This window comes from Macrotis lagotis, chromosome 1 (genome assembly GCF_037893015.1).
Source record: "Macrotis lagotis isolate mMagLag1 chromosome 1, bilby.v1.9.chrom.fasta, whole genome shotgun sequence".
Lineage (NCBI taxonomy): Eukaryota > Metazoa > Chordata > Mammalia > Peramelemorphia > Peramelidae > Macrotis > Macrotis lagotis.
This window is the reverse complement of record NC_133658.1, coordinates 60,478,375-60,503,143: the sequence shown is the minus strand read 5'-3', so window position 1 is coordinate 60,503,143 and position 24,769 is coordinate 60,478,375. Positions and strand designations below refer to the sequence as shown.

The 24,769-nt window shown below is 35.9% G+C and overlaps 2 protein-coding genes across 4 annotated transcripts in view; one reads left to right on the top strand and one right to left on the bottom strand.

Annotated features, from left to right (window-relative positions):
- Nucleotides 1–271: 271 nt before the first annotated feature.
- HSDL1 (hydroxysteroid dehydrogenase like 1) lies at nt 272–24,597 on the bottom strand. Its single transcript, XM_074201987.1, has 5 exons — nt 24,508–24,597; nt 10,052–10,283; nt 8,252–8,697; nt 7,838–8,065; nt 272–5,068 (listed from the first exon to the last, which is right to left on the bottom strand). The coding sequence occupies exons 2-5, from the start codon at nt 10,269–10,271 to the stop codon at nt 4,970–4,972; spliced, it is 993 nt and encodes a 330-aa protein (XP_074058088.1). The 5' UTR covers nt 10,272–10,283; nt 24,508–24,597; the 3' UTR covers nt 272–4,969.
- DNAAF1 (dynein axonemal assembly factor 1) overlaps nt 24,583–24,769 on the top strand; it is a 41,876-nt gene continuing 41,689 nt past the window's right edge. The window contains exon 1 of one of the 3 annotated variants that reach the window (XM_074201981.1): nt 24,583–24,708. In XM_074201981.1, coding sequence (XP_074058082.1) covers nt 24,681–24,708 — 28 coding nt within the window. In that variant the 5' untranslated portion in view covers nt 24,583–24,680. The remainder of the gene's footprint in view (nt 24,709–24,769) is intronic. The other 2 variants (XM_074201980.1, XM_074201984.1) reach the window with 2 other exon arrangements.

Genomic DNA, 24,769 nt, shown 5'->3' with positions numbered 1-24,769 from the left:
TGAATCAGGATGACTGAAGATGGCCCTGGATGTGGGGCAGAGTTAAGGAACTTGGTCCAAGGTCACATAGCTAGTAAGTGGCAAGTATCTGAGGCTGGATTCCAACTCCTGTCCTCCTGAAACCAAGGCCCGTACTCTATCCACTCTGCCATCTAGTTGCCCCGCACATGAGATAAAAACAGGAAATTATCTCAGAGGGAATATACTAGAATGAAGGATCAGGAAAGACTTCTTACAGAAGGAAGAATTTGACCTAGGCCTGAAGGTAGACAGGAGATGGAGATGAGGAGGGAGAACATTCTAAACAGGGAACAGCCAGTGAACATGCACAGAGGCGAGAGAGAGCGAGAACGCTTCTTGTGGGAGGAAGAGAAAGGAGGCCAGTGTCACTGGATTAAAGATAAGGGGGAAAGAGATGATATAAGATGGACTTTAAAAGCCAAATGGAGGTGTGGCTAGGCGCAGTGAACAGAGCACCGGCCTTGGAGTCAGGAGTACCTGGGTTCAAATCCAACCTCAGACACTTAATAATTACCTAGCCATGTGGCCTTGGGCAAGCCACTTAACCCCATTGCCTTGAAAAATCTAAAAAAAAAAAAAGCCAAATGGAGGATTTTCTATTTGTTCTTGAACATATCAGAGATCACTGAGGTTGGGAGGGATTAGGTGTTTGTCACAGACATACCTATGCTTTAGAAACAAAAGTTTGATAGATGAGTGGAGAATGTACTGAAAGAAAAGAAGCAGGAAGACCAATCAGAACACTATGGAACAGCCTTTATTCAGAAGAATCATTAAATCTATGGAAGGTGATGGATGAAATTACCAAACAAAATTGTATAGAGGATAAAAATGAAGATACCATTGGGGGTCTCCCATAGTTATTGGGCAAAACTTTGATTAAAGATCCAACAAAGGAGACAGAAGCAGAAGGAGCAGTCAGACAGGAGAACCAAGGCAAAAGCAGTGTCCTGAAAACTTAGAAAAAAATATCAAGGGTGATTAACAAGTGTTAAAGGCTACAGAGAAATCAAATAGGAAGAGAACTGAGAAAAGGCCATTGGATTTCGAAATTAAGAGACCACCAGTAACTTTGAAAGACAGTTTGGGGGTGGCTAGGTGGCTCAGTGGATAAAGCACTGGCCTGGAGTCAGGAGCACCTGGGTTCAAGTCCTTTCTCAGACACGTAATAATTACCTAGCTGTGTGGCCTAGGGCAAGCCAATTAATCCCATTTGCCATGCAAAAAAAAAAAAAAAAAAAAGACAGTTTGAAATAAGAAGCCAAGTTTTTTTGTTTTGTTTTAAAAAGAAAACTAAACTAAAGCAGACTAATTTAGATGATTTTTCTCAAGGAGTTTAGCCATGAAAGGGAGGAAAGATATGGAATGATGGCTACCAGAGAGGGATGGGTCAATGTTTTTCTGACAACAGGAGAGACATACCTGTATTTCTGTAGGCAGCAAAGAAGCCAGTCAACAGGATGAGACTGAAAATTAATAAGAAGGGGAGTAGTAGACTAGAGGATAAAAGTAGCAGAGGGCATCTGTTGATGTGAAAGGAGGTGGATAGGCATATGGTCTTTTTTTAAATGAAATGAGGCAAGGTTCTCAATTGAAAGAATAGAGAAAGGAAGAGTCAGGCTTGAGAAGGGATTAAAAATTTTGGTAAAGTCAAGGATGAGTAGAAGAGGAGATAAGGCCAAGATCATGAACCTGGGTGGGTATGAGGGAATAGTTTCATTTGTATTTCTATACTGAGCATCTGGCAGTTCTTGACTCATGACAGGCACTTAAATATCTATCATTGATTCATTCCTTGATACCTATAAACATGATTGATCTCCACCATCATTAAAAATGCCTTTTGATCCTTTCTTATCCCTTCGCCTTTCCTTAACCAACTTCTTAAAGTTGTCTACATTTATATCTGCTTCTCATTGCTCAACCCCCTTATCAAAAGTGTCCTCTCTTGGGTTTCCTCCTGTCTGATTATTTTTCAAGCTACTATTATCTTCATCCTGCCTCCAGATTTGTAAAACCCAAAGCTTTGTCCTAGGGCTCTCTCTCATCTCTCTCTACACTCATTTGCTGATCTCATCAATATCCATAAGTTCAATTATCTCTCCTTTCCTCAGATCATATATAATATATAGCCAACCATCATTTCTCTTCCTTATTAGTAGTTATATCAAGTTGAATGTCACTCAGGCCTCAAAATATCTGATAATCTTTCCCCTCTTGTTTCTCTCAAAGCTACCTTTCTTTTAGTCACACCCAGTTTCTTATTCTCTCACCCCACATAATCAATCAGTTGCCACATCTTGTGGATTTTAACCCCGGTTCAAGTTCATTTAATTGTTAGCTTGGATAGCTGCAATAACCTTATAATTTATGTCTCTACTTCCAGTCTCCCCCCTTTCTAATCCATTCTCCACCATGTCATTCCTCTTCTCAATAAACTTCAATGGCTCCCTATTTTATCTCTAGGATCAAATACAATTTTCACTGTTTAGCATAATATGCTCTTCAAAAACTGGATCTAGTCTATGTAGAATTGTTTCCTCCATGAATTCTGTGGTCCAGGTGAGCTACCTTCTTTTTGGTCTTGCCATATATTTCATGGCTTCAGTCCTTTCTGTTAGACTGTCCTCTCTATTTGGAAGGTATTTATTCCTCAGTTCCTTTTAAGAGTCCTCTCCCCATCCCAAAAATTACCTTGTATTTGTTTTGTACATAATTAAACAGTGATCCAAAAATCTTAGCACAGTTTTGTACAATTAAAATTTAAAATCACATACATACTTTTGGGACACCCTGTATGTGGGCATATTCTCTTTTCCAATAAAATGTAAACTTTTTGCCTTTGTTTCCCCAGCACCTAATTTAGTAACAGGCACATGGTCAGTGGTTAGTAAATAAAAAAAAACAAAACCAATACAAAAACTTTGCTTGTAGTAATTAAGAAAAAAGTTCTTACCTTGCTCCCCTTTTTCCCTCACCTAGATCCTACAGAAAAAGCCCAAGCTGCACATAGGTAATAAGTGGTGAATTACTAGAAGACATGGAGGTAAGAGGGAGAACAGGGGAGGACTTAAGAATAGGGAGCCAGGGAGTGCTATGAAACCTTCCAAGGAACCTGGACTGCAAGAATTAAGAAGGATATCAGAATCACATGGCAATGGTCTAAGTCAGCTCTTCTGAAGAGATACATGCATATATATGAAGAGGCAGCAAGATCTATCTCTGTGAGTGCAGGCTGGCACCATCTCTGAAACAGAGCACTGAAAGGTTTATTTATTCAGTCTCATACTGTAAGTCAGAGGCAAGGCTTGAACCCATGTCTCCTGGTAACAATTATTACACTGTAGAGAAGGATTTTTTTTGCCTATATATGCATATATACTTCTGTGTACTTATAGCTGCATTATTATTTCATGAGAAATTCCACAAGAGTCATGATTTGAAAGTAATTTTTATACATATATATGTGCATGTGTGTGTGTGTGTGTGCATGTGTTTATTGTATCTTCATGAGAAAACAATTCCACAAAAGTCATGATTCTTAAATAATTTTACCAGGCTTATGAATACTCAGTATATCTGCACTGGATTCACAAAATTAAATACAGAATTATCAATACGTAAATAACAATAACCTTACATTTGTATAGAACTTCACAGTTCTGACATCACTGGATGGTTCTCACAATGAGAGTTTCAAAGAAGATACTGTGATCTAAACCAAAGACATTTACACACATGACATTTCAGGACTAACCCTGTCTAAGCAGTTTAGTTATTTTTACTCCAACACAATTGTTCATTTTATCCATTACATTCATTGCACAAGCTAAGATTACACTTCTAAATCTGTTATTTTATCAGATACAATACAGAATACATAATTACTCCACATTTTAACTACCTCAGCAAACAATTTTGTTTATACCAATAACTGCTATTGGAACTGATTATCACATAGAAAATTGAGATAATTTTCTTTCTAAAGGGCAAGATTTCAATAACAAAAAAAAAAGCAACACACTGAAAATCATTGTTTTATCCAAAAGAATTGTATGTAAATTAAAAAAAATGCTTGAAACACTTCATGATGTATTTACAACTCTGATAAAGTGTTAGCTCCTAAGTAGGTAAGAACTTAACAGAAAGGAATAACTTATACTGCTAGACTATGAAGGGTCATAAAACTAGAGAGGGCTTTCTTATGTGATGGATAGAAATGTTTTTTTTAAATCCCATGACACTTCCAATCAAAGTAATTTGCATATATCTTTTAAAAATTAACTTGCCCGTTAGTTATAAAGTTGCTCATAGTTATTTTCTAAATATGATCAACTTTCAAACTTATCTAATACAATTTTGTTCTTGAATGGAAAAGCAGCATTTTCTTCAAAAGGGATTCAAATTACAAGATCTATGTAATAAAATACACATAGGTAGTTAGATTTCTACAGCAACTAACACCAGCAATTTTAGCTTCAAAATAGTTCTTTAAACACAGTTTTTCCAGTTAATTTTTTAGAAGAAAAATTACAATTCTTCAAAGGAAACACATGACCACTCTCAAAACAAGAAGATTTAAAATGAAAAGACCCAACAAATTGAATTGTGAGTACATTTCAATTTCAGTTCATCTTGGTTCATAGCACAACACTGACTTACTGACAAAGTTTTTAGTAGCTTACATTAAAAAAAAAAGGAATCCCCACTTTTAGGCTTCCTAGATCAGTTCTCATCATATTCAATATTAACCCTACACCAAAGCCTTCAGGCAGCTTTCCCCATATTCTTTTCAAGTCCCAAGTCTGTTTTATCAATAATGCAACAATAAGGTGCCAGCAAAATTAAGAGCAAATACACAATTAAAATGAAGTGTTGGTCTTCCAATGCTCCAAATACTGCAGGTTCACATAATTTGGCAAGACTTTCTAAGGTGACAGATCCAGGTTCACAATCTATGGGATAAGGCCTCATGACGCAATGAATTGTTGATAATATTTGCTCCCCAAGCCCAAAGCCATTCTGGCATATACTGTGCAAAAAGAAACTAAAAAGAAAAAAAAAAGGAGGAAAAGTTACTAACAATACTGGAACCCTCAAAATTGCAATTATCACTAAAGATACCAATTAATAAAAATATTCATGAATTCTTAACAGTTCAAAATACAAATACTAATCATAAAAATATTGTGAAACAGAAAAGCATTTCCAGAAAATATTGACTCAGTCTTGCAGTTCTCTGCTTAATATTGATGGTTATCCAGGGTCATTGCCTCCTAGAGTCTGAAACATCAGGGGAATTTCACTTAATTGAAAAGTTTAATCCTTCATTAGAATTCTACTTTGTTGCCCCATCAAGGTTTACTGATGACCCCAAGTTGTCAAGAATATGCCAACCAAGTATAAAAAATGGCAGATCTGAAGCTGAGAAGGCTTCTGGTCTGAGTCAGGGATTAGACGATGTATGAATGCAGAGTTTCTGAGTGCAGAAATACTCTTCACTGAATATTTGGCCATTATATGATGGACTCTGGGGACAAGAGCAACCCATTAAACCAATTAAGGAAGTGGTTTGCAAATTTATTTCTACTCCCAATACTGTCTTTGAACTATGAGGAAATGAGGTGTACTGTTTACACTGACACCACTAATGCAAAGTCAGAAGACTTGAACATGCAAAATTTCCCATTAATAAGAGATCATTTTTGTTGAATTCTTTAAAAGTTCAAGACTTGACACATTTTATGAGTTTACTGTATCTATAAAATAGGAAAGCTGTGGACATTTTTCAAATACTACACTTATCGTGTATATATGTATGCATGTATATATAGTAATTAAAATTTATATTAAAAACATTTATCAAATTTCTCTTTATCTACATTAATAGAAATTTCAAATTTCCATGGCACACCCTTTGAGAACAACAGGTATAGAGAAGTGGCTAACTGCATAAGTACAGAGCTTATTTACATCATGACATCATGAATCTTCAAAAGTAAAAAAGCTTAATATGTATCTCATTGATGAAAAACAGAATACACATATCTTCTTCTATAGGTATTTCTTGAGAATGGCTATAAATGTGGAATCAAATAGATGAAAATATATATAAGTTCAAAATCAAATAAAAATCTCTCCATCTTGCTCTATCAGTTTGTCCTAATTAAAGTGTGGCTTTGACATCAACTACTAATACACAGTGACATTATTTCCTAATTTTTCTAATAACCCTCAGAAAGGTGTTAATTAAATTGTTTATCAACACTATCCTAGGATGTGTCTGCATCTTTTATTAAATCTCACGGATGGAGGCTAAAAATTAATTTCACAGAGATATTAAATATCACAGAGGTTAAAAAATAAAAGCTACAATGTATAAAATTAATACTATTTCTAAGTATGAGAAGAAATGCTTTCCAAACCAATATCAGGAGTTCAACAGCATCGATATGGTAAATAATTCTTCCAAATTCTCTATCTACCTTGCAGGCTAGAACCACTTCTCCACTTTTACCTAGACAGCTAATATAGCATTCACAAGATCAGGTTGACACATTATAATGCTGAAGTCCTAGAAGTGAAATGCAAGCATGATTGATATATCACTTTTAATTTTGCTTCTATTTAGAATAGTATATCCACTATAAAAGGTAAAGATATTTGGGACAAAAGAAAGAGTTAAAGAACTTGGTGCCCTCTTTAACCTAAGGAACCTTAAGAACATGGTACACTATTTAGAGAAATCCAAAGCCATAAATGTTTCTTTTCCCAATATGTAAAACATTCAAATTCTCAACTATTTACAAAAATATTAAAAGAGCTAAGTATTTTAAGAATGTTCCAATATGTCATTTTTCATTCTCTGTCTCTTAAAATAAATGTCACAATATATTGCACAATTTCATCATTAGGCATAAATGTCTTCAGAAATAATGAAAGATTTTGCAGGTTTATATTGTTCATATGACCCTGTAAGCCTCTGTACCCACTTCTATAAGCATTACCAGTTATGAATTATATTTACCAGTTAGATGCCAATGACGATATTTAGCAATTTTTATAATTATATTACAATATTTCAAGAATCTGAGATTTCATCAATGTGAGATCCCTTCCCTGATGTAGATGACAATTCTTTTATAATTTGTAGATAGGCCTTAAGAGACATTGCATCTTTAAAACTCATCACCTTGTGGACAAACTAGTAATGAATCTCCGCAGAAATGAGTAGATTCTCCTTAAGATAACTGACAATCAAGGGGCAGCTAGGTGGCAAAGTGGATAGAACACTAGCCTGAAGTTAGGAGGTCCTGAATTCAAATTCAACCTCAGAAACTTAATGCCTAGCCCTTTGTCCTTGGGCAAGTCACTTAACCCCATTGCCTGCCCTCCCCCAATGACTGACAATCACCTGGTCCATCACTGGGCTATATTCAAAATATTTCCAGCTTTATAGGACCTGCCAGGGCATTCAACACCCCCCCCCCCCGAGAACCAGGTTTTTGAGAACCACAAGGGCACCTCTACACTACAAATTAATAATCAAATTAAGATGTGTTTTCTGCTTTCATTTGCATTTTTGTAAAGAAGCCCTTCTCATCTTTAAGGTCTTGTATACATTTTAATTTTCAGCAAATATTACTGAGACTTCTGTGACAACCTAATACACTGAGAAAGTCAGGATAAGAATAAATCAAAGCTTTCTGCTTCTCAACATTAGCCTTCATTTAAATTTTAAAAAGTTTTTATAGAAATCATTTTTAAAAATTAAGGTTATGTTGACTTAGGTGAGATAAAGTTCCAAAACTGTTACCTGAATTGAATGAAACCAGTACCCTGTGGTCCTTTTTGAGATTCCAAGAGTAGCAATTGCATGATGTGCATATACTTTTGGTGATGGCACCAACCAAGAACAGCCATGTAGAAAGCTACTGCATGTTTTTGCATTTGTAGCTACTGAGAATGGAATTAAACTTTGTACAAAAATTCCTTTGGAAGCATATTCATATTGCAATGCTCTGCTGAAGTGATCTAAGTAAGCCTGTTTAAACAGAAGGAAAAAAAAAAGAAAATATTTTATTTCTCCTTCTTCATTAAAAGAAAAAATAGTATTTAAAGCACTCACAGCTGCAGCCAGAAGGGCAGCAACAAGGCTCTGCAATCCAATCAAATGATTACAGTATTATTTTATGCTAGAGCTCTCTTCCCAACCCACAATAATCATCACCTTCGAAGCCGAGTATGCAGTCATCTGGGGCGTGGGCTTGCAGCAGGAGCCAGAGGAGATGTTCACAATTGCACCCTTCCTCCTTGCCACCATCCCTGGCAATACTATATGAACCATCAAACTGGCAGCTGCAATATTTACATCGATAATGTCCCACAGTTTGTCCTCAGAGACTTGAGTAAAATACTGTGGGTAGGGATAAAATACTCCAACATTATTCACCAAGATACCAATGTCTCTGTCTTGTAACGCTTCTCTAATAAGTAAGTAAATTCCGCGGCCATTGGAGAAGTCCGCAACTATAATCTCTGTTTCAACTTTGTAGGTCTCAGCTAAGGTTTTGGAAAGCTTGTGCAGCTTCTCTTCATTCTGGCTGATAAGGACAATATTGAGACCCCGGCTTGCTAACTCTTCAGCATAGGCTTTTCCAATACCATCTGTGGCACCTGTGTTAAAGAACAGAAAAGGTGATACAGCATCTGAGCATCTTTATCTTGTGGTGTACAGCATTTTGACTTGGAACCATCAAAGGATATCAAAGAGAATCAAAGAAAAAAGTTAAGGCCTGAAGTGCCTTAACCCACATTATACTATAAAGTGATGACATACTAATAAAGAAAGATGGAGAAGTAAGTTGAACAATAAATGATGGTTAAATGCTCACCTGGGACAAAATTATAAAATTGATAAAAATTGATAAAATTTAAACTGATTGTGTAACACTGAATATTTCTACAGTTTTCAATAAAAAAAAACCTCAGGAATTCATACTTGAGTATGTATAGCATAAGAAGGACCTTTCCTATGTTGCACAAAGTGTCTCTATAAAAGGTGAAAGTCTCTAAACTCAAAATTTCATAAAGCTGAGGCAGTAACCAATAACCATTTCAGAGTTAGGCTAAAAGAGGAGAAATTATGTAAAAAGGAGCAAGGTATCAGGGAAAGAGTACAAGACAAGAACTGAGGACATCCTTCCTCCCTCCCCCCCATCCTATTCTAATTCTGGTTTTGCAACCAGTTGGGTAAACCTTAAGTAAGTTCTCTCCTTTGAGAGAACTGGACAAGGTCATCTCTGAGCTTCTAAGCTTTTTTATTCCATTAAAATCCTTTAAAAATTTTTTTTCTTCTAAAAATGGATTTCTAGGAGATACATCAAAAAAGAAAAATAAGCATGTAAATATACGTTTTTTAAAATAGCATTTTCCCATGAGTTCAAAATAGCCTTCTTAAATAAGGTAAAGAAAAATATTTGACCCTTGATTTAGTTGATTTAAGGCAAAAGTATCAAATTCAAATAGAAATAGATCAAACTGACTTAAAAAAACACAAATCAAACTTAGTTATATTGTAGTGTATTTTAATTTCTTTTGTTAAACATTTCCTAATTAGATTTTAATCTGGTTCTGGCCATTTAGGAGTTAGTTTGACACCTCTGTTAAAGAGAACTTCTGGGTAAGCAAACTCCCTTTACCAATGAGGTTGAAACCTCTCTGCATCTTTTGGTTTCAAAATTCTCTAGAAACTTGAGAGATTAAGCAACCTGGCATTAAGTCAACAGTCAGAAATAGAACTTGAACTTAAATGTTTTTGACTTGAAGGCCAGCCCTCTATTCATTATGCCAAATTTAAATAATCCTCTAATTTAAAATTAGATACTAAACAGTAACTTGGGTTTTAAATGAAAGTCAAGTAATACAAATTTTACTTAACTGTGTGACCTTGGACAAGTCACTTAACCCCACTGCCTTGCAAAAACAAACAAAAAACAACAACAAAAGTACTAAGAATTTAATTTCTTACCACTGACAACTGCCCATCTTCCATACTGCTTAATAAGATCTGCTCTGCTCACCAATCTGGGGATGAAATGCAGTCTAATCAAGCTGTAAAAGTCACATATGATGGTGATGCTTTTTCTAGCAGTGTACCAGGCTCCGACCAAAGCTAAAGCTTCCATGTAGCAATTGCAAGACCGGGCAATTTCCCTGTATAAGAGGTAGAAACTGTCAACAGCAGCCATGGCTTACAGAACCTTGAAAAAAGAAAGAAAAAAAAATGGTATCAATAAGAAGAGTATGTCAGTCCAATAAATTAATGTCATATGTGTTTCAAACTAGAAAGACATCTTGTGCTTCAGGAGAAATGAGAATGTGATTCTTTGGCATAAAAGTACAATGACTTTTCTTTTTTTTTTAATTTTAATTTTTTTTTTGTACAATGACTTTTCAAGATGTACCAGCCCATGTAGTCAGTTCATTTTGAGTCTGACTGCTTCATAATCAGTCTTTAAAATGTTTTTGCTTTCTCAGATGTAAAATAATTTAAAAAGTTACTTAAGACTGAAAAAGTAAAGCCTACTGCAGCACTCCTCCCAAAAACAGTGACTGAAGGGATAAGGGCTTTTTGCTGTAGTTTGACAAGAAGGGGGGGGATGTGGCTACCACCCTCATTAGTAAAATTGTACAAACCCAATGCATTTTTTAAATAATATTTCATCATTTATTTGATGAAATGAATTATTCTCCTTTTAATTATTTCTGGAAATAACAAACACATACTTACATTACATTTTAAGATTTACCAAAAACTTTTCTTAAAAGAATCCTAGAAGGGGGTGGCTAGGTGGCCCAGTGGATAAAGCAAGCACCAGCCCTGGAGTCAGGAGTACCTGGGTTCAAATCCGGGGTCTCAAACACTTAGTAATTACCTAGCTGTGTGGCCTTGGGCAAGCCATTTAACCCCATTTGCCTGGCAAAAACCAAAAAAAAAAGAATCCTAGAAGAGCTGTGGAGAACTGTTACTGACCCCATTTTACAGAATAAACAGCAGAAAGGTTTGACAAATTTGTTCAAGGTCACCAAGTCTTAAATCAAAAATGTGGACCCTAGTTTTCTCTTCATTTAAAATCTAACACTGTCTTCATTCCACTCTTATCCCTCATTCAAAAGTGAGATTTGGAGCCAAAAGATAAAGGTCTATTTTTATGACTTGAGGCAAATCACTTAACCTCTCCTTTAAGCTTAAATTTCTTTATCTGCAAAATGAAAGGGCAAGGCTAGATGCTTTCTAAGATCTCTTCAAGCTTTAAAACCCATGATCCATAATAAATATATATTTCACCAGTTGTCTAAAGAATTTATTTCACAAGAAAAGCATAATTAAAAGCATACTTAAAATTTACCACCTAATGGAACAATAATTTTCTGATAAAACATTACAGTGTCACATGAGAAACAAGATGGCAGACTAGGTATTCTCTCCTTTCTCCACTGACCTCTCAAATCTCACTAAAACAAAAATTACGCTTCAAAGATAAAGCAACTTTGGCTGTTTCAATGATCCAGCACACTCAAAATCCAAAAGGATATATAAAAGAAACTCCTCAAACTCTGATACTCACTGACCCTGGGCTCAACTAGCACCTCTTCTCTACCTACCACACCACAAAAGCCAACTCAAGGACATGACCCAGACTTACAATAAAACCCACTCCTACCATATCAGTTCCCCCTCCATCTTTCCGGTGCCATGGAGACCTAGACTATAGGATGTAGAAGTTTGTTTGGGCCTTGACAGCCAACCTGGCCACAACCCTTCAAAAGCAAAAGCCTGCTGTAGGGCTGCCACCTAAACATCCCAGTACTACAAAGTAATGAACTGCTGGTACCAGGGAATGGACAGGCCACCAGGAAAGGACACTGGGCATGAGAGAATCTATGCAGCACTTTACCAAGCCCATGGGAAAAAAAGCACAGTCCCCCAAAAGGGGCAGATTCCTAGGCGAATGTACCATAAATTGCACAGTGCAGGAGGCTGAGATGCTTTGGGATCCATTCATGAGGAAATCACAACCAGAAGGGAAGAAATCAGAAGTCAGGAAATGAGTGATAAGGGAAAGAAAAGGATGAGGAAAAATGAAAGATTTCAGCAAGAAAACTCAAAGACCTTGAACATCAACAGATAATAAACAGTAACAACAGAAGGAAATATGGCCCCCAGATCTCATGCTGGCATCTATGAATAAATATTATAAAACAAAAGAAAACAATCCAATAAGGTAAGACAAAGGACTCTGTAGAATTAGTGAACATCACATTGTGCCTAGCATGAGGCAGAATTTATGTCCTACACAGCAAAAATAATAAGAAAAATAACAAAAACTGGAATTTACAATGGCAAGTCTCATCAAAGAAACAAAATAAAGAACAATAGATTGGGAGTGCAAATATATAAAGTCAAGAAGAACCTAGAAGAAGAGAAGAAAAAACAGCAAAATTAAAAGAAAATATTTTCACACTTAAAGCAAAACATACAGATCTTAAAAACAATAAATAGTACTCTATAGGAACAACCTAAGGACCATAGGGATCTTAAAATACTATGAAAAGACAAAAATTCTTAACACCATAATGAAGAAAATAACAGAAGAGAACTGCCCATAACTTCTGAGCACAGAAAATGAAATTCCAGTTAAAAGAATTCATATTGAATCCAGGAAAAAAAAAAACCCTAAAGTTGCAAAAGTCAATTCAGAAACATGTTCTAAGCTATCAGGAAAAAGGCCTTTAATTTCATAAAGGAAGAAGTATTTGAATAATGCAAAACTATCCTGTGCCCAATAGAAAAAGGAGAAGGGAAATGGAATAATGTATTCCAAAGAGCAATGGAGCTAAGAATGCAGCCCAGGGGAACCTATCATGCAGATATGAGATTAACCAAAAAGGACAAATGGAAGGATGTTTAATAAGAAGAATATGAAACATTTACAGCAAGGAAATTAGAACTGAAGAGATTATTTGCCTTTAGAACACCTCCAAAAACAGAAATACAGAAGTAAATAAATGCACACAGCAACAGCAACAGGGTCACAACAGAAAAATGTCTAAGTGAAAGGTAATAATGAAGAGGCAGCCAGGGTATTATGAAGAGGACCTAGTAACACCCTGCCTCCAGGTGAATGCTTCTTTTGTGGAACTACATCAACCTAAGAGTGTACACTAAAAAGTGAGGAATAGTAAGGGGCCAGAGAAGAGTAAGTGAAACCCCCAAGTCTCATAAAGGGCTAGTAATGTGGGGGAAGGTGATTCTCTGGTTTCAGAAGGAAGTGAGGCAGAAGAAGGAGGGAAAGATTGAAAAGGGCAAAAGAAAGAAGGGGGCAGGGGCCTTCACAAATAAAGAGAAATGGTCATTGAAGGAGATGAGGATCTTACACTGAAGGGATTAGGCCTGGAAGATTAGGTGTTTTAAAAGATCTACTTGGATGGAGCGAGGGGAGGAGTTGGAACCCCTGGGGAAAATTGGCACCTGAAGGAAAAGGGGAGCATAGAGGGAGATTTCCAGACAAATGCAGGAGATTAAAAAAAAAAAAAAGGTCACCCATAAAGGGTATAAATTATTGGTAGGGAACTATACCATGGGGCATCTTTGATATAGTAACTGGCATTATTTTGGAAATGAGGCAGAATAGAAAAGGGAAATTCATGAAATTAAGTCCTACAAGGCAGTGAAGGAAAGTGCCTAAATTATATGAAAAATACAGAGAAAAGAAAGAGACTGAATAATTACGGAGACTATGATTCAGAGAATAAGGGTCTAAAGAAAACAGAAAGAGAAATTAGAGAAATCCTCTCTGGAAGTGGGTATAAAAAGTGAAATTTTAAAAGCTAATGACTAGGACTAGGGGAGGAAAGGAAGAAAAAGAGAGAAGGAAGAAATATAAAACCAGGAGGAAAAGAAACTAATAAACAAAACCCTAAAGGGAAAATAGTATCAAAGGAGAAGAGGAGATCAGGGGTGAAGAAGCAAGTCAGTGGGAACCATGCCACCTTAAAAAAAGATAAAAGTAAAGTGAAGGAAAATATTACTGTTTTTACAGCAAGAGGGGGAAATCTTAATTTAAAAAATAATAATTACAGAGACATAGAAAAAACATAAACCTATTATAACTTTAAATATAAATGAATTAAACAATCCAATAAAATGAAAAAGTGTGACAGATGAGATTAAGAAAACAAAATTCTATAATTTAATGCTTACAGGAAAAGTATATTTTTTAAAAAAGACATATACAAAATAAAACTGGGGGGGGAGAGAATTGCCATTCATCAAGTGAATCCAAAAAAGTAGGCATTGTCACCATGCTAACAGACAATGCAAAAATATTCAAAAACTAAAAAGAGATAAAGAAGGAAATTACATTATACAGAAAGAAATCATAGACAAGGAACCAAAATCTTTTATAAATTTAAGATTGTTTTAGCAATCAAATGCATAAAGGAAACATCTGAGCTTAAAGAAGACAAAGACTAATTCAATATTGATAGAAGATTTCAAAATCCATCTATCAGTTTTATCTAAGTCTTACAGAAAAATGAACAAAAGGAAAAGTATAGAACTGAAGAAATTTTTGGAGAAGCAAGAATTAAAAGATTTATTGGCAGCTTCTAACTAGAATACAAAAAAAATATGCATTTCTCTTCACTGCATGAAAATTTTATAAAAAATGATTATAAACTAGTACACAGAGATATTGCAAGCAAATATAAAAGGACAGAAATAGTCAATATATTCTTTACAGACCATGAATAGAAATTGGTTCAGGGACTACAAATAAAAGTCACATATCTCCAAAAGAGATCTAACAATAAAATCTTAAATCAGGCATGGATTAAAAAATCAAATCACAGAATCAATTACTAACCATGTTTACATATGATAATGATAAAGCTATAAAACAACATACCAAAATTTCTGGGATACAGCTAAAGCAGTCCTCAAGGAGAAAATCATATCCTTATAATCATAGATAAACAAAATTGGGAGGAAAAAAAAGATTAATGAAAACTGAATACAAATTTAAAGAAATTAGAAAATCAACAAGAACCCTAAAATAAGCATAAAAAGGGGTATTAAAAATTAGAAAGAACATAAATTAACCAAAAAAACACAGAATTACTAAATAAAACTAAAAGGTTGGTTCTTTGAAAAGACTAATAAAATGGATAAGTTCTTGGTTAATCTCATTAAAGAGAACAGAAAATCAGATCAATAAAGTAGCCAATGAACAAGATGAAATCACAGCAAAATTAGAAGAATTAAAAATAACCAGTATTTATTATACAATTTACATGCTAACAAAACTAAGAATGAAAAGAAACTGAGGGATACTTTTAAAAATATAAAAATATACAAACTATCAGAAGACCAGATAGAAATATCAAGTAACTCAATCTTGGAAAAAGAACTAAGTGTAGTTATATAGGAACTACCAAAGAAAAAATACTACTCGTTCTGATAGATTCACAGTAGAATTCTACTAAATTGAACAGTTAGTAGCCATAGAATTCTACTAAATTGAACAGTTAGTAGCCATACTTCACAAATTATTCTTAACAACTGAGAAAGAAATCCTATTATGAGATAAATATAGTCCTAACACCTAACCAGGGAAAGATAAAATTATAGAAAGGAAGCTATAGGCAATATCATCCCAAATAATTTATTCTGATCAAATAGGATTTATAACAGGAAGACAAGGATGATCCATCATTAGGAAAACCAATATAATCATATTAAAAACCAAAATATCCAAAGCTACATGATCCTCTCAATAGATATAGGAAAAAAAACCTTTGCCAAAGTACAATATTCTTCTAGTTAAAAACTCTAAAGTAGAGGCATAGAGGAAGCTTTAATATCATAAAATATATTTATCTACAACAAAAGCTATGTAATGGGGATACTGTAAGAGTCTAGAACATTTTCCTTTATTAAAATCATTTTTTATCCTTAACATTTTTTTCAATGGTTTTTTTTTTAACTTTAGGCAATGGGATTAAGTGACTTGCCCAAGCTAGGCAATTATGTGTCTGAGATCACATTTGAGCTCAGATCCTCCTGACTCCAAAGCCAGTGCTCCATCCACTATGCCACCTAGCTGCCCCCCTTAACATTTCTTTTAAAAAATTTTGATTTTCAAATTCCCTTTCCCTCCTGCCCCTTCTCAACCTTGAGAAGACAAGCAATGTATCAAATATACATGTGTGAAGTCATGCAAAACATATTTTCATATTGGCCATGTTGGGGGAAAAAAAAACAGGAAAAATAAAAGAGAAAAAAGTATACTTCAATCTGCCCTCAGAGTTCATTAGTGCTCCCTGGAAGTGGATAGCATTTTTTATCATGGGTCATTTGATAGTGTCTTGGAGTGTTACCTTGATCAGAGTGGCTAAGTCTTTCACAAATGATCATGATCATTCTTAAAATATACTGTGAACATGTTCTCCTGGTCAAGCTCACTTCACTTTGTATCAGTTCATACCAATCTTCCCAGGATTTTCTAAAACCATTCTGCTCTTATTTCTTACAGCACAATAATATTCCATCACAGTCATATACCACAACTTATTCAGTCATTCTCAAATTGGTAGATTCCAGTTCTTTGCCCCACAAAAAGAACTACTATAAATATTTCTATACAAATAGGTCCTTTTTCCTTTCCTTTGATCTCTTAGAAATGTCTAGAATCTTTTCCAATAAATATCAGAGGGAACCAAGGACACTCTTTTTATTTGATATAGTTTTGGAAATATTAGCAATAGCTAAAGACAATATAGCTATAAGAGGAAAAATTAAAAGAATAAATCCCTGACTGTTGATGATATGATAATTTATTTGGAAAACCCCAGTGAATCAGCAAAGACATAATTGAGACAATAACTTTGGCAATGATGCAGGGTATGATAGCATCTCTATTTAATAAAAACAAAACACAAGAAGTGTAAAAGGAGAAAATCAATTTCTAATAACTATAAAGTATCTCATAAGCAACATTTCAAAACACTCAAAAAACTTAAATAGAATCATTTACAAAGCATTCCTTAAAGAAATAAAGAACAACCTAAATAGCTGGAGAAATATTCAATGCCCATGGTTAAGCTGTGTTAATATAAAAAAATGACAATATCACCAAAATTAATTTACACTTCAAATGCTATTCAAATCAAATTATCAAGAGGATCCTTTACAGAATTGGAAAACAAAAGATCAAGAATATCAAGGGAAGTATTGAAAAGAAGGATATAAGGGAAATAGTACTTCCAAATCTCAAACTATTATAAAGCAGCAGTTATCAAAACCATCTTGTTAAATACTAGAGACAGACAACGAAACTAACTAAACCAGGAAGATTGAAAAAAACAGAATTCAACAACCTAGTGCTAGATTAAATGGAAAACAAATTATCTAGGGAAAAGCTCCCTAGTTGATAACAATTGTCAGAAAAACTGGAAAAAAGTCTATCAGAAATTGGCTTAGACCAACATCTTATACCACATTCCAGAAAATATTGTATGTGGGTTGTATTGTATTCATGAATGAGTATTGAATTCCATATATGGCTCTTCACTGGTGCTTGTTGGGCAATGCAACCTAGAAAAGCTAAAAGGTTGGACATCCTTATTCTAAATGAACACATGACTTAATATTAAAGATCATACTATAAAAAAATTGGAAGAGAAAACAGATCATTTACCTCTCATAGTCACAGGTAAGAGAAATAGTCTTTAATATACAAATATGTTAAATTTTCATGTATAACCTATACATGATTGCTCACTGCCATAGGGAGGGGGAGGGATGGAGATGAGAAAGGGAAGAGGGTGGAAAAATGTGGAACTCAAAAGTAAGCAAAAGGATGAATGTTGAAAACTATTTTTGCATGTAACTGGAAAACAAACAAACAAATAAAAGGGGAAAAGATATAGTCTTTTTGTTAAGGTTTTTTGGAAGGCAAATGAGGTTAAGTGGCTTGTCCAAGGCCACACAGCCAGGTAATAAGTGTCTGAGGCTGGATCTGGACTCAAGTACTCTGGACTCCAAGGCCAGTGCTCCACCTAGCCTTCCCAAAAAGATATAGTCTTAATTAGAGATAAGAGGCAATTACAAAGGATAAAATAGACAATCCTTTTTTCTTGAAACTGAAACATTTCTGCACAGATAAAATATAGGGAAGAAAAGGGAAATGGAAAAAAACTTTGTCATCAAAATATCCTAATAGTTGTCTTACATTTTTCTTTAATTGTTTCATATCTACCTGACAGCATGAGACTGTATTTTTTGTTTCTCTTAGAAATGCTCACTAAATTGAATTATGTAAAATAACTCAAAATTTAAAAAGTAATGCATTTGAAACAGTATTTCAGAAATAATCCTTAATATACACTGAAATGTACCATATGAAAAGAGATAAAAGTTTACATCTGTATCCAGAGAAAGAACTGTGGAGTTTGAACAAAGACCAAGGACTAATAACTTTAATTTAGAAAAAAAAAAACCTGTTATCTTATTTAATTTTGCTATCTCTTATACTTTTTCTTCCTTAAGGATATGATTTTTCTCTCATCGCATTCAATTTGGATCAGTGTATACAATGGAAACAATGTAAAGGACTGGCAAATTGCCTTCTGTTGGGGGTGGGGGAGGGAGTAAGATTAGGAGGAAAATTGTAAAACTCAAAATAAATAAAATATTTTTTAAAAAAAGAAAAGAGATATAGGTTTATATGATTTAGAGTGACAACTATTATTAGTCTTTCTTTTTTCTTTTTCTTTTTTTTTTTTAGGTTTTTGCGAGGCAAATGGGGTTAAGTGGCTTGCCCAAGGCCACACAGCTAGGTAATTAAGTGTCTGAGACCGGATTTGAACCCAGGTACTCCTGACTCCAAGGCCAGTGCTTTATCTACTACGCCACCTAGCCGCCCTTATTATTAGTCTTTCGATATCGAAGGGGACCACACCGACCAACCAAGTGATTGGTAGCATGAGTTGCACAATTCTGTTCATTAAAGTGAGGGGAATGCTGGGCAAAGCATCCTTCTCTCACTTGTCTTTACCAGAATTGTTCCATCCCATAGCCTGAATGTTAGAAAATGGGATATTAAAGATGGTCTGGTTGCTGTGGGAGTCTCTTGGCTTTAAACTGGTGACAGAATGCAACAGGAGTTGGTTAGAACACTTAGAGAGAACATCTAGTCCAACCTCATTTGTATGTTGATTTTTTACTGTCCTCCATTCTTTTTAACTTCTCTTTAAACTTTCTGATACTGCTAACTGATCAACCTCCTCCCACACTCTAATACTATTCTCTTCTGGGTCCTTTTACCTCTATCTGACTATCCCATATCAGTCTACAACAAGTGTATCCCAGGGTTCTGTTATAGGCCTTTTCTATTCTTTTTTTTTTTTATATTCTCTCCCTTGGTTATCTCATCACTCCCATGGGTTCAATGATCATCTCCCTGCAGATGACTGCCACAGTCTACACACCCAATCTCATGGAGCACTTGAGTTCCAGCTCTATACCTTAATGGCCGAGGAGGGTCTCAAAAGTCAACAGAAGGTTCAACATGGAATTCGTTATTTTTCCCTTGATCTAACTCTTCTTCATTTCCCTATGTCTGTTGAGGGCATGAGTATCCTTCCACAGTCCTTTCACACATCACAACCTTAGAGTTACACTGAACTCTTCACTATCATTCACCCTACTCTCCCCAATATCAGTAGGTCTTTAGTGAAATCTCACAGATAAAATGGCTCTACAGAGAATTTTATTAAGAGTAGTTTTCAGTTTACAGGCTTGACTGTCATTTGGAATTAGAATTATGTTTTCCCAGAGAAATGTCATTTTTGTTTGACTTAGAATAGTACTGCAAGTAAAAACTACTAGTTAAAATTAGTTAGAATTTTTTTACCTCTTAAGACTTGCTAAGAACTTCATAAATATTACCTTATTTGGGGGGCAACTAGGTGGCACAGAAGACAGAGGCACAAACCCTGAAGTTAGGAAGACCTGAGTTCACATCTGCCTCAGACACTGGATACTTACTAGCTGTGTGACCTTGGGCAAGTCACTTAACCCCATTACCCTACAAAAGAGCCAAAATCAAAACAAAAACAAACATTATTTCATTTTAACTCTGAGAATTTTCAATAACCCTAAGAAGCGGCTATTGCTATTCCCATTTTATTGATGGAAAAAGTGACAATTAAATGCAGAATGATTTGCACAGGGTCAGTTGGGTAGTACATGGTTGAATTTGAACTCTTATCTTCCTGACTTCTACAGTATCACCTGGCTGTCTATAGAATTTAACTAACACAGAAACAATGTTTCTGTGGAAAATGTGTTCAGACAGCCAGTGAGACACAAACTAACAATCAGTGTTGATGTCCTGTGAGTGGATCTATGACCTGAAATTATGAGAGAAAAGTTATGCAACTATTCATATCCTTTGACCATAAGTGATTTGTGTACTCCCAAGAGCAAAGAGCAGGCCTAGAGAACATTTAAGATTTCCAAAGTGCTTTACATACAGCATCTCATGCTTCTTTGCTTCATTAAGGAAACTAGAGCTGAAAGAGATTATGGACTTGCGTAAAGTCATACTACTCCCTATCAAATCTAAGCCTGAATCACTCAAGAAATTTATTATACCAGTGGAATGAAAAAAAAAAATGAATAGCAAAGAGGCCAAAAAGAAAAAAGAACAATGACTATTTTTAAACTGAAGAAATCTGGAAAGGAATTGATGGTTCTATCTTTCTCTAAGATTCATAAGCCCATTTTCTCCTTTCCTATGACATAAACTTAAGAGCCCATCCCCATCCTGGATGCTCCCCTCTACATACCCTACAGCCTATCAGTGTCCTTAAACTGAAGTGCCCAGAACTGAACACCTCACTACAGATGAGATCTAATCCTGGATGCCAAATCTTGTAGTTCAAGATTGCATTAGTTTGTCTTCTTCAGCACAGGGTTGACTATTTGAGCTTGCAGTCCACTAAATTTTTCAGAACTTTTTCTTGTTATCTTGTATTTGTGAAGCTGAAAATTTTTCACCCAAATGTAAAATGTTACATTTATCCCTATTTAATTTCAGTTAATCAGGTTCAGCTTAATGTTCTAATCTGTCAAGATCTCTTCAGATTCTGACTTTGACATCCAATGTGTTAGTTATTCCTCCCAGCTTTTTGTCATCAGCAACTCCAATGAGCATGCCCCTCTATGCTTGTATCCAAGTCACTGATAATTATGACAAAAAGCAAAAGGCAAAACAGAGATTCCTGGGAGATCCACTGAAGATCCAGACTAAAATCAACCCACTAATATCTACCCTACAGTCATCCAATAAGTTTTGAATCCATCTGACTCTATTATTAAGTATTCCATAAAATAGTATGACATACTTTATCAAAACTTTGGCTAAAATCTAGATTAGTTTATAGCCACAGTATTCTCATCAACTGGTTTAGCAATCCTGAAGGCAATGAGGGTTTTCTGGCTGGATCTATTCTTGATGAAGTCATTTTTGGAATTACCAATACTTTTCCTAGATGTTATCCAACAATCTCTTTAATTATCTACTCTAGAACTTTCCCAGTAATCAAAGTCTATAGCTTGAAAACAACATTCTCTTCCTTTCTCAAAACTGGCAAACATTTGATAATCTACAAACTTGTAGCATCTCTGCAGTTTGTCTTTAACCCTCTGGTTCTTTGCCCCTCCCCCCCATTTCTAAAATGCTTACTTACCCACACAGTAATTCTCTTGATCTATAGAGATCCTACCTTATGCCCCACATCCTTCATGAAGCCTTCTCTCATCAGTTCAGTTCCTAAGTTGTATAATACTGTTTGTGAAAACCATTTAGTTTAGAGAAGGGGAAGGAGCTATAGAAGTCACCTATAGGATTACAGTCTAGAGAACTCTGAGAGGTCTTAGAAGCCTTCTACTCCAAGCCTATCATTTTACAGAGGAAACTGAAGCCCAAAAGTGGTGACATACTCACCAGTTCCTATAAATAGAACAGTTGGGATTCCATATTCCTTGTTTTAAATAAGCATCACATAGGCAAAGAAGAAAGAAAACTTTCACTCTGCATATATGATGGTATACTTAGAGAACCAATTTAAAAATTACTTGAAACAATTAACAACTTGAGCAAAGTAGCCAGGGTATAAAATAAATTATCATAAATCATCAGTATTTCTATATGACCAGTAAAGCCTAAAGCAAAAACTAGAAAGAGAAATTTCATTTAAAGTAATTGTAGATAACCAAAAAATACATGAGAAACTACTTCCCAAGACAAACCCAGAAACTACTTGACACAATTACAAAATTCTTTTCACAGAAATAAAATTAGATCAAACAACTGGAATAATGCCAATTGTCATGGTTAGGCCAAGCTAATAAAAATGAAAATTTTAGCCAAATTGAATTATTCAGTGCCATACCAATCAAACCACCAAAAAAGTTAGAATAGTAACAAAATTCATCTGGGAGGAACAGAAAGCTAAGAATATCAAGGGAATTAAAGGGAAAAAAATGCATAGGAAGCTGACCTAGTGGTACCAGTTCTAAACCTATATTATAAAGCCACAGTCCTCAAAACTGCCTAGTACTGCCTAAAATACAGTGGATTAGACTAAGTACTGTAGTAAATGACTACAGTAATCTATTGTTTGATAAACACAAAGACAAAATTTATCCTAGCTTCTTGGATAAGAACTATTTGACAAAAACTGCTGGGAAAACTGGAAGAGTATGGCAAAAACCAGGCATAGACTCACATGTCACACCCTATTCCAAAATAAGGTTGAAATGGGAAGAGGATTTAAACATAAAGGGTGATAACATAGACCAATTAAGAGAACAAGAAATAATCTGGTGGATCTATGGAGAAGGGGAGAAGTATATGAAATGAAGAAACAAAAACAGAGATTATAAATTGCAAAATGAATGATTTTGACCATATTAAATTAAAAAAGGTTTTGCACAAATAAAGCTACTGTAGCCAAGATTAGAAGGAATGCAGAAAGCTGAGAAACAATTTTCACAGCTAGTGTTTCTGATAATGGATTCATTTCTAAAATATTTATTGAACTGAATCAAATTTAAGATTTCAAGTCATTCCCCAATTGGCAAATGGTCAAAGAATATGAAGTTTCAGATGAAAAAATAAAAATTTATAGTCATATGGGAAATGCTCCAAATCATTATTGATAGGAGAAACTAAGCAGTATTATGCTTATTTAACATTTAAATGCCTCATCTCCCCAACTAGAATAAAAAAGTTGCTTTTGGTCAGAAAACCATGTCTGTTATTTCTTCTGTGCCTTATCATCTAGCACAGTGCTCTCAGTAAATGACAGGCAAGTCAATATTAGCATATTTATGAATAAACTTAAATATTATTCAATGAGGAATATTGCCACAAAGTCCTAATGAGGTCATTTCACCCAACCTTTGTGTGAGGATAAACTTATAATGCTGAAAAAAAAAATGTCCTTGGCATATCCTGGCTTACTGATGCTTCTCCATTTTCCTTTGCCAAATTTTGGTATATCAGTGAATGGGGAAGATTAAAAAACAAGGGCCTATTTAGCTAATGGAAAGAATAACAGGATTAGAGGTGTGAGACTTGGATTCTAGTCTCAGAGCAGACACCTAAGAAACTTTGGGGGCAAGCCATTATTTCTCTAGTTTTCTTTCTCTTTTCTATTTGTGAAATGGGAGTTAAAATATTTATAGTACTTTTATGTATCCAAAAGTCATGCTGTGAAAGTTAATGAGATAATATATACTATATATAAGAATATATCTAATTGAGAAAGGTGCCACATAAAATCAAGGTCTTTGTCATCATTAAGCCTCCACAAAACATTTGAGATCACACTGAAACTTATTTGCAAGGTCTCCCAAATTCTTAATCTAAGAAATGTTACCCTGGCACATTAGCATCCTTTTCATCTTCTTATCTTTAAAAACCATTTTCAGACTATAAAACATTTAACATCTGAGGTTTTTTTAAGCAAATAAAAGCTGAAGCCCACCACCTCCCCAAGTGGAGCCCTGAGCCTCCGAAGCCTTTAAGAACAAAGGATTAGGGCGCTCAGCCGGGCAGCAGGGCCAGAAGGAAGAAGGCCCGGGGCCCCCCGGGGCTGCTGGGGGCGCTCCCTGGGAGGGGGCCGCCAGGGCCCGCTCCTGAGGGGCGAGGCCTGGGGGGCTCCTGAGGATCCGGGGGGCCGGGGGCCGAGCCTGAGCGGGGTCGGATGGGGCTGGAAGGGGGGTGACGGCAGGCGGGGCCGGGGCCGGGAGGCGGATGCTGCAACCGGACTGGGCTGGACTGGGGGTGGGGGGAGGGGGCCGAGATGGGGGGCGGGGAGGGGGCCGAGATGGGGGGCGGGGGGCCCTACCTGCGACGCGAGGCCCCTGCAGCTGCGGCTCCCGCCAGGCCAGGGACAGCGCCACGCCCAGCCGCGCCCCACGTGACCCGGCGTGCGCGGGGCGGGGCGGGGCCGTTGGGGCGCGGGGCGGGGCGGTCGCCTAGGCGACGGAGGAAGCGTCGGAGCGCGGCGCGGCGGAGCCCATGCCGGGGGACGAGAGCCGAGGGAAAGGTCTGCGAGCCGGGGGGCTCGGGGGGCTGCGGGCAGGCCCGGGGAGCCCCGGGGAACGTCC